Here is a 10277-nt window from a genome sequence, read left to right as displayed (position 1 = left end):
AATAATCAAACGATTATATATTAGTTAAATTTAAAAATTAAATTGAATTATATAGGAGAAAAGTTCGTTTTTAAATATAATATTTTTTATGAAAAACAAATAAACTCAACCTAATAGTACATGTAAAATTAATTTATACTTCAAATTTTTATTTTCATGCATAGAATCAGATAAAGGAAATAGCATTCACAAAATTATTTATGCTAAAACTTTCAATTCTCATTCCACATGAAATGGAAAAAAAAAACACACAAAATCAATAAATAAAAAGAGAAGAAAAAAGAAAGTGAAAAAAACAAAGTATACGTGTGATGGTAATGGTAATGGCTTTGTGAGATCGCCCCTTTCTTTTCTCTCTTTCGATCTTCTTCACCGCATTTCTAATTCTCAACAACAATAATCATCCTTCCCAATTCCACGCTCTAATGGGTATGTACGCTTTTCAATTTCGATCCCATTTTTTCCCCCCTAATCTCTCATCCATTTTTTGCATCCCAACTTTATTCATTGATTTTTTTTTGTCTGTTTCCCTTTTTCTAACTCTCATCAATCAAAGTTTCAATCTTTTATAGAATACGGTTGTTGGGTATTAATGGAAACTATCAGTTACACTTGCATCCGTTTTGTTATTTTTTTGACCTTTTTCTCCAACCGTTGTTTTTATTTATCATTGTTGTTATTGTTATTATTGTTTCAGTTTGTAGTGAAATTCTGTTTTGGATTTTTGGAAATTAATTATGTCAATGTGATTAAGTGTCACAATTTGTTTGATCCATGATTTGTGTTTTGTATATGGATAAATTGATTGATGGATCATTGAGATTGTTATGCTTTATTATTGAAGGGAGGAATAGGAGTTAAGAAAGGGAATGTTTAATTACAAGGTTGGTTAATCTAATTTTTCTATGATATGGAGATTAGAAATTTAGCATCCTTTTCTAGGGTGGAAGTATTGATGAATGGAGTATGGAACCAACAACAAGTTTAGAGATTTTCTTTTGTTCTTAATGGAGCTGGATGATCATGTAGAGTTTAGACTGTCCTCTGATTAAGTGTGTTTCTCACTATTCAATATTCATATGTTACATTAAAGTGTTGCAAATTGCAATCATATACTAAGATTTCTGTTATGCTTGTTGATCTTAATTAGTGATATACTTGAAATTCGTGCAAGGCACTTTTTGTCTGCAATTTTTTGTCTGCAATTTTTTGCTAACTAACATTGTGAGTATTTGCGTATCCAGAGAATAGTGAGACTTGTTGTTCAACTCAGCTTATTGATGGAGATGGCATATTCAATGCTACTGGAATTGACAAGTTTATGAAGGAGGTGAAATTGGGTGAATGTGGACTTTCATATGCTGTAGTTTCTATTATGGGGCCACAGAGTAGTGGTAAATTTTCTTGCCTTCATAGTTTTATTGTTTCTTCACCCCCTTCATAAGCTTATTCAATTTCATGATATCTTTTACTAGTCTTTGCATTTTAGGATTTTTTTGTAATTGAGATTTTTCACTTGATATTCAATGCTTGAGGTGATTGTTATTTCAGATTCATGTAAAGGTGAAATCAAGGTTAATTCCTTATGACGTAATTGGTAATAAAATGTATTTGAATTTGACACGGTTTATGAATTCATTATCTATCTAAAATGCTCCTCTCTGATGGTTTAGTCCCTTACAGCCTTTATCTTAATTCGCATGAGAATTGATTCTTTCTTTTATTTCTTCTTCTGTTTAAATTCAGTACTGTCTTTTGTATTTGCTTTAATTTTATCAGTATAACAAGATGTGAACTATTCCCAATACACGGATCTTTATATTGTCTAATTTGTTGTTTTGTTTGCTCTGGGCAGGCAAGAGTACACTATTAAACAATTTGTTTAGTACTAATTTCAGAGAGATGGATGCTTTTAAGGGAAGGTATGATCTTGCAATACTGACATATAACATTAGCCTTGCTCAACTAACACAGTGGTGATCGGATGTTATGTGCTTGTTTTCAGGTCTCAAACAACCAAAGGAATCTGGATGGCTAGATGTGCGGGCATTGAGCCTTGTACACTTGTGATGGATTTGGAGGGTACAGACGGAAGAGAACGTGGAGAGGTGTTTTTTAATTTGTTAAAAACCTTAAATTGAACACTTTGCTTTTTTGTTCTATCCATTGATTGATCCCACCTAAAGGGAAAATGTTTTGATTATTGTTGTTATATCCTAACTTAGGTATTATTAGTGATGATGATTTAGTGGCTATACTCTATTGCCAATATCCAAATTATATTTGCGTTTGCATTTAAATTTAAAATCGGGAATGCGTATGTGCCAATGTGTCTCTAGTCCCTACGGAACATAAGAACGTTTATTATAAAAATTTGTGGAGTATCTGATGTCCTATCATTCAAGATTTTCTTTTTGTATAAGAAATTGCACTCCCCTTCCCTGATATTTGTATAAATAATACATACAACTTCTCTATTTTCTAAAAGAATTGACCTCCCCTCAGTTACAGTCACCTGATATCCCCTGATGTGTGTATCATTTAAACAGACCTAAAGGAAGAGTGTATGTCAGTTAAGCTTACACCAGGTCAGCTGAGTGCAATTTCGTCTTTTAACATCCATTTCCCCCCTTATACTTACAAATTAATGTTCTTTTAGCTCTTTTTTTAATAGAAATTGTTAGTTGAAAGGTTCACTTATATCCCAGTCTCTCAATCTTATGAAGTTGTGACACGAACAAAGAGTTCCATAATAATTCTAATCCTCTGTTTGCACTATGATGGGATGGGAATAGTCAATAGCTAGGACTTGTTTTCATTCGTACGTGCAGTGTGTGCCACTGGCAAAAACTAGAAGAAAGGATGAGAAGTAAAGGTTATTTCCTTGTATACTGAAATTGTCTTTCTCTCAGGATGATACTGCATTCGAAAAGCAGAGTGCTCTGTTCGCTCTTGCTGTCTCAGATATTGTGCTAATAAACATGTGAGTTTTTCCCCTTTTCTTCATTGAGACATCTTCAGTACCAACTAATTTCAGAAAATTTGAAATCTGTTTAGCTGCTTGTACTTGTTGTTTTGATGTTTTTGCAGCTGAGTCCTTTCTTTATGCAGCTAACTTTTTACTGTCTTCCATGCTTGTACAGGTGGTGCCATGACATTGGCCGTGAGCAAGCTGCAAATAAGCCTCTTTTGAAAACTGTGTTTCAGGTATCTTTTGTCAGCAGCCTATTGACAGCAAGCAGTTATCTTAAATTCAAAAGTCAAAACTTAACATGTTTCTGATTGTATGCTTTCAGGTTATGATGAGATTGTTTAGTCCACGCAAAACAACAATGTTGTTTGTCATACGTGATAAAACAAGGGTGTGTAAGCAAAAAGCTTTTATATTGTTTTTTTCTAATTATATTTTGATTTTTTTTATTTAAAATTTATACATTTTAATCTGTTGTTGGTGTGATTAACCTTTTCCTTTTATAGACACCACTTGAAAATTTAGAACCTGTTTTGCGAGAAGATATTCAGAAGGTAGTACCATGCTTTCCTCTTCATATGATGTTTGTTAAATTGTTATATAATTTTTACCTGACCTTGCTTTGTCTTTTCATTTTTTATTGTGTAGATATGGGACTCTGTTCCTAAACCACAGGCCCACAAGGAAACTCCACTAAGTGAATTTTTCAACGTACTTTCCTCTTTTCTCTGACATTGCTAATCTTATTGATGTTCTCTTGTGTGTAGTGCAGAACTTTATTGATAGTTTGTATTAACTCATTGCTTGGCAACAAATGATCAGGTTGAAGTTGTTGCGCTTTCTAGTTATGAAGAAAAGGAAGAGCAATTCAGGGAGCAGGTATGAATTGTTCACCAGTTTCATTGCTGATGGTATTAACTGACCCATTATTAAATTTTTTGGGTGTATGCATCTCCATATCTGCATCTGTGAGACAATGTTCCTTGCAACTAAATCTGTAGATATGAATTATAATATAATATATTTGGCTTTCATTTTGAAAATAGATGCTTTTGGTTTATTATATATCTCTTATTTGCTACCTTGCATATATTTTTAAGTGCTGATTTATGTAATTTAAATGTAGGTTGCCAGCTTGAGGCAGCGTTTCCATCATTCCATTGCTCCTGGTGGACTTGCCGGGGATCGGCGTGGAGTAGTTCCAGCTTCTGGCTTTTCTTTTAGTGCTCAGCAAATATGGAAAGTCATTAAGGAAAACAAAGATCTCGACCTTCCTGCACATAAGGTTACTACACATGCTGCAATGTTGCTGCGTTTGTTCACATGCATGTTGATTTTATTAACCATTGAAGGGTCAACTCTCTTGTAGGTTATGGTTGCAACTGTACGATGTGAAGAAATTGCCAATGAGAAATATGCTTCTTTTGTTGCAAATGAGGTATGGACATTGTTTTTTGGTTTATTTCTCCTACATTTTGACTTTCTCAATTACTAATGCTGTGGAAATTGCTTTCAATTTTCACTCAGGAATGGTGTCAATTGGAAGAGGCTGTGCAATCTGGTCCTATTCCTGGATTTGGGAAAAAGATCAATTCACTCCTTCGAGCTTGTTTGTCAGAGTAAGTATAGTTCAGTTTACACGACACCTGTATTGTTACTGGCTCAATTTGTTAATTCCATGTGATACATAGTAATACCTTGTAATGATTTTAGGTTTCTCTCCAATCCATACTAAAACACAGAAATCGGTGTCGTGGTTCTTTTACCTCTTTATTTTGTTATGTTAAAGGCCCATTTGTTGCGGTTATGTTATGTGTAATCGTCAAGAAAACTGTGGCCTTAGAGGAAATCTTAAAAGTTTGTTATCTTGATGTTACATGTTGTTGCATCATGTAATAATGAGTTGATGTGGACAGATGGTTAATTGAACTACATTTTCTTTTAATCTAGGTATGATGCTGAGGCCACTTATTTCGATGAAGGTGTAAGATCTTCAAAACAAAAGCAACTTCAAGATAAATTGTTGCAAGTAAATTCTTCTTAACTTGGATCTTGTGCAATCTTGGTTGTTAAACCTTTCTTTTTTCATATTCATAAACATAAATGAGTTGCCGATTACTGAAATAGGAAATAATATTTGATTATTATTTAATCAAGACCGACCATTTTAGATACTGAATTATTGGCTTTATCTTCTTTGTCTTTAGAGCTTTTGTAGGCTTGTAAAAATGATTTATGAGGTTTATAAGGGTATGTAACACCTTTTCAATTGGTCAGCTTGTCCAACCAGCGTTCCAATCTGCGCTGGGACATATTAGATCTGTAACTTTGGACAAATTCAAGGAGACATTTGAAAAGGCTTTGAAAGGAGGGGAAAGGTTTTCTCCAGCTGCTAATACTTGCATTGAGTCTTGTATGGCTCAATTTGATGAAGCAAGTGCAGGTAATGAAATTTTTCTTTATGCTGCTTAATAGTGAACAATAAATTACGTTGAAGGTCCTAAACATGTAATGATTACACTGGAAAGGGAAATAAGAGCGTGTGGATACACAGGAAGCAGATTATATACAGTGATTGATATGGTGTTGGGACGACAGTTGCTATGATTTGGGTTCATTCCACTTATTAACTGCCTGAGAAGTTAACTTGATAATGTTTGTTGCAAGTATGCATATTGTTATCAACTGAACTACAACATGAGACTGATATACCATCACTGCAGATGTTGTTATTGAACAAGCAAATTGGGATGCATCTAAAGTACGAGAGAAACTGTTGCGTGATATTGATGCTCATGTTGCATCTGTGCGCGAAGCTAAGATTTCTGAACTTACTTCTTCATATGAGGTATGTGTTCAGCATTGATTATTCATGGCTTATGTATCTTTAAGCGATTGTCTTTCAAGATTAGTAATGATGCTAATATTTCAAATTAAATATTGTGAGGATATGTGAACGTCAGTTCATAATAATTGGATTGTATCTTTAGATTCTTAGGATTGATTCTCATATTTTCTTTATATTTGATGATCTTTTTTTCTTCTTATTTAATTAGGACTAGGAGCTTTGTATTAATATTAATGAAGGTTTGTGCTTAGTATTTTGTATCAAAAATAGCAACTCAAAGTCTTCATTCTTTCTTTTCACTCCTTTCTTATCTCAAGCCCTATATATATATGTCTGTCAAAAGGTCAATGTTGAAATTTGTAGCCTGGTAATATGAGATTAAAATTTAGTAAGAGTGTCCACCAACAATATAGTCACTTAGGAGAAAGGGATATATTGATATTATGTATGCTGTCAATAATATGTTATCCACTAATAATAGCAAAGCAAAAGTATAAGATACTACCTCTTGCAAAATTTCCTGATAGTAATACTGTTACAGGACAAACTGAAAATAGCTTTGTCTGGACCCGTCGAAGCTCTTTTAGATGGAGCTAATAGTGATACTTGGCCATCAATAAGGAACCTTCTTAAGCGTGAGATTGAATCATCAGTTTTAGGGTTTTCTGCTGCGCTTAATGGGTTTGATATGGATGAAGAAACAAGACAAAACATGATTTTGAGTTTAAAGGATTATGCAAGGGGTGTGGTAGAAGGAAAGGCTAAGGAAGAAGCTGGAAGGGTTCTGATCCGTATGAAGGACAGGTATTAAACCTTCTGAAACATCCAAGTTGACTTTTTTTTTTACCTTTTCAAGTTTTACATTAGAGACACTCACCTTAAATTTGAATACAGGTTTACAATGTTATTTAGCCATGATTCTGATTCAATGCCTCGTGTTTGGACGGGGAAGGAAGATATTCGAGTCATCACTAAAACTGCTCGCTCTGCTGTATGACATGATTACAAATGTTATTATGCTACTGAGTTTGCATTGCATTTTGTTATCTTTTTAACCAAGTTCAACTATTTGCAGTCTTTGAAGTTGCTATCTGTTATGGCTGCAATTCGTTTGGATGATGGTGATACAGATGATATTGAGAAAACATTAGCAGTTGCATTGTTGGATCCATCAAGCAATTCTGTTAAAGATAGGAGTATCACAGCAGTTGATCGGTTAGCTTCTAGTAGTTGGGAAAAGGTGCAATTTTTTCATCGCTATTTACTTGTTCTGTTTGATGAAATGATTAATTGTGTACTCATTTTGGAGATGAGCCGCGAGTGATTGACAAATTGGCATCAATTAATGATCTGATTGTGCAAGTAGGAGTATATCTCTAAAAGTTATGCCATGAGTATATATTTGGGTCTCAATAATGCTACCTTTTGTGTTCCTTCCTTGAATGATGTTTAAGAACATTTTCTATCTTGGGCACTGATCGGTTGTTGTGGTCGAAATTTGTATGCAGGTTCCATCAACTAAGACATTGATTACACCTGTCCAGTGCAAATCTTTGTGGAGACAATTCAAGATGGAGACTGAGTACAGTGTTTCTCAAGCCATTTCGGCTCAGGTACAGTGTTTCCCATTTTTTTTAGTGATTTTGAAGGAGCCTTTGACAGAAAATGGAAAATCTGCTGCAACATAATTAGTAATAAGTTAAATCCTATGACATTTTGTTTTGGGATATTATATATTTGAAACTTGTAGCTAAAGCCATCTGGGCAGGGTTATTTTTCACGCTCTATGTTTCTTGTATATATAAAGTTGTTGGCACGGTCCCAAGTATCTTGCTCTTTTGTAGTATTGTGTAGATTTCATGTGGCATCAATATACAATGATTTGTCAAAAGATCATACGGTTAATTTCATAAACATCATGGATGCATATATGACCAAAGCATTCAAATTTTGTAATATTTGGAAAATATTTTAATTTTACTATGTTTTACTTACTGATGCATTTTTCTTTGTTGCATTTTCAGGAGGCCAATAAGCGTAATAACAACTGGTTACCTCCCCCATGGGCAATACTTGCTTTGGTTGTTCTTGGATTCAATGAATTTATGACCCTTCTAAAGTGCGTGCGAACTGTACCCGAGTGATGCCATTTTCTTGTTTTAATTTATTTTGTTTGTTTTCATTTGATCATTTCTCTCTCTCTCTCTATATATATATATATATATATATATATACTCTTTCAGCTGCAAAATGAGAAAGTAGTAACTTTAAAATAAAAATTGTGTGTTGGACATAAACTTTATGACAGGTATTTTAGTAACATAAGAATGTTGCATAAAACACGAACCTAGACAAAACTCTTCACTTTTGTTGTATTATTCAATTGATCTTACCCAAGTTTGACATTTTCTGTGGCAGAAACCCCTTGTATCTGGGTGTCATCTTTGTTGTTTTTCTTCTCCTTAAAGCCCTGTGGGTGCAACTTAACATTGCCGGTGAATTTCGCCATGGAATTGTAAGTATATGCTTTTGTATCTTAATCATATATTGTTTAATCCCAATGTTCATAATATATTCATTCTGGCATTAAATAGAGTTCAGAGATGTTCAGGCATCAATTGTTAATAGTTCTTTAGCTTGGTAACAATTTATTCTACTCCCTCAGTTTGTTTTTAGTTGTCGTTTTAAGGTTATTTTTACATACTAAGAAAGTCAACTAATTTTGTTACTTTTAATACAATTATTTATTTATTTTCTATGATACTCTTAACTATTTATTATCTCGTTCCACTTATTTTCGCTTTTTTACAATAGTTAATGTTGCATTGAATTTCAAAAACACTCGCAATGGTCCTTTTGTAAGCTGGTCCACATTACAGACCAGACAATATGAACTTTTGTTGGCTAAATTTTAACCCAACGGTCTCTTTTAAAAAGGACTAGGGGGAGTAACATAAATAGGAACAAATTCTTCTAAAAAAGCAACAGTTTAAAAAGAACCGAGGGAGGTAGTATTTTGCGATGTCTATATGGTGGTCTTATTTCTTCATTTTTTTTTTTGCTTTCAGCTTCCAGGACTCATTTCCTTGTCTACCAAGTTTGTTCCAACTATCATGAACCTTATCAAAAGACTAGCAGAGGAGGGACAGAACCCTACAGCTAACAATCCTCAAAGAACCTCATCCAAAAACAACACCTCCAATGCTGTTCCTGTTGGTAGTTCTGCATCATCTAGTGCTTCATCTAACTTAACATCGTTGGATAACGGAAACAGATATACCGGTTCGTCAAAAGACGAGTAAGTGAAGAAAGTCAATCATTACAAAAGTAGAAATTTCTTTTGTTGGAAGATGGCGGTGTCTGCTGGCTGCATTATGAGTTTTTGTTTTGATATATATATATGGATTTTTAACTTGTGAGCTTTCAAGACATTATTCAAAGGCATTGTTTTTTTGTGCTAGTGCCATATACAGGGAGGGGTTAGTGTTTTGTTTTGAAGGTATAGTCCCCCCCTTTGAAATAGGTCTCTTTTACAATTTGGGTGCTTCAATTAGTTATAGAAGTTAGCTTATTTTATATGGCCTTTTTATGGATATATGCTGGTTTTGCAATCAATTTTGTTTGTAATTTCATCAATTTGTGTTTGTGAGTTTATTTTATTTTATTTTTGAAAATTATTATTTGGACTCGTGTGTTTATATTTTGATTTATGAGATTAAATGTTTTATATGGTGGTTACGTGTAAGATCATGTTAACTTCTAGTTCTTACTTTAATACAAGTTTCAAACTAGGTGGCTTCAGCTACAAGTTTCAAATATATGAAAAATATCCAAAAATAGTGTAACAAGATTTTAATTATTGTTGAATTTTTTCACGATAAATTGGTGAGTTGGATAGCACGCGTCCGCCCATATGGAAATTAATAAGGCTGATAACCTTAGTGTGAGTTAGGATAAAATAATATTATATTATTTTATTGTATTTTTGTTTTTCATAAGATTATTTTTTTATTTTTTTTATTTTTATGGTACGTGTTAATCTCTGTTTAAATAGAAATGAAGAGGATATCAACATTCCTTAAACAAGGTGGATAAAAAACATAATTAAGAGAAAAATTCAGTAAAGTGGTGATTCACTCAATTATTTTCAAATTAATATTATTATATACATTTTGTGTGTGTTTTATGCTAGTTTCTTTTTTAGTATTATTATATGGTATTCAATTAAAAAAAAAATACAATCAACGTTGGAACAATCATTAATCAAGTTTTATTTATTTTGCGACAGAGTTTTGAATTATTAATTTATTATTATTAATAAAAGAGTACTATTGTCTTTACGGAGTGGTTTTCAGATTGTTATTTTAGTTTTGAGGTTACAAAGTTAAAAACACGATAATCGTGGTCCATTATTTGACCATGCAATATAGAAATACAGACATGTGTACCCCGTTTTTT

General features: G+C 33.0%; 1 protein-coding gene across 1 annotated transcript; it reads left to right on the top strand.

The window, feature by feature from the left end:
• Positions 1-254: 254 nt before the first annotated feature.
• LOC101507867 (protein ROOT HAIR DEFECTIVE 3) lies at positions 255-9548 on the top strand. The gene is made up of 23 exons (XM_004510318.3): positions 255-429; positions 1245-1394; positions 1856-1922; positions 2006-2108; positions 2913-2983; positions 3144-3207; positions 3297-3362; positions 3478-3525; positions 3620-3682; positions 3794-3850; positions 4098-4256; positions 4341-4409; positions 4499-4590; positions 4922-5000; positions 5249-5414; positions 5695-5819; positions 6361-6623; positions 6714-6810; positions 6895-7059; positions 7328-7432; positions 7844-7938; positions 8238-8334; positions 8888-9548. Exons 1-23 carry the CDS (start codon positions 426-428, stop codon positions 9119-9121), a joined length of 2439 nt encoding a protein of 812 aa, XP_004510375.1. The 5' UTR covers positions 255-425; the 3' UTR covers positions 9122-9548.
• Positions 9549-10277: the final 729 nt, after the last annotated feature.

The sequence above is a fragment of the Cicer arietinum genome, chromosome 7 (genome assembly GCF_000331145.2).
Source record: "Cicer arietinum cultivar CDC Frontier isolate Library 1 chromosome 7, Cicar.CDCFrontier_v2.0, whole genome shotgun sequence".
NCBI classification, from domain to species: Eukaryota; Viridiplantae; Streptophyta; class Magnoliopsida; order Fabales; family Fabaceae; genus Cicer; species Cicer arietinum.
The sequence above is the reverse complement of the archived record's forward strand: the minus strand, read 5'-3'. Positions and strand labels throughout refer to the sequence as shown.

Excerpts from the sequence above, each read along its gene's own strand:
- LOC101507867 (XM_004510318.3), top strand. Across the intron at positions 2,109-2,912 it reads ACGGAAGAGAACGTGGAGAG|GATGATACTGCATTCGAAAA; the intron begins GTGTTTTTTAAT and ends TCTTTCTCTCAG. Across the intron at positions 5,820-6,360 it reads AACTTACTTCTTCATATGAG|GACAAACTGAAAATAGCTTT; the intron begins GTATGTGTTCAG and ends ATACTGTTACAG.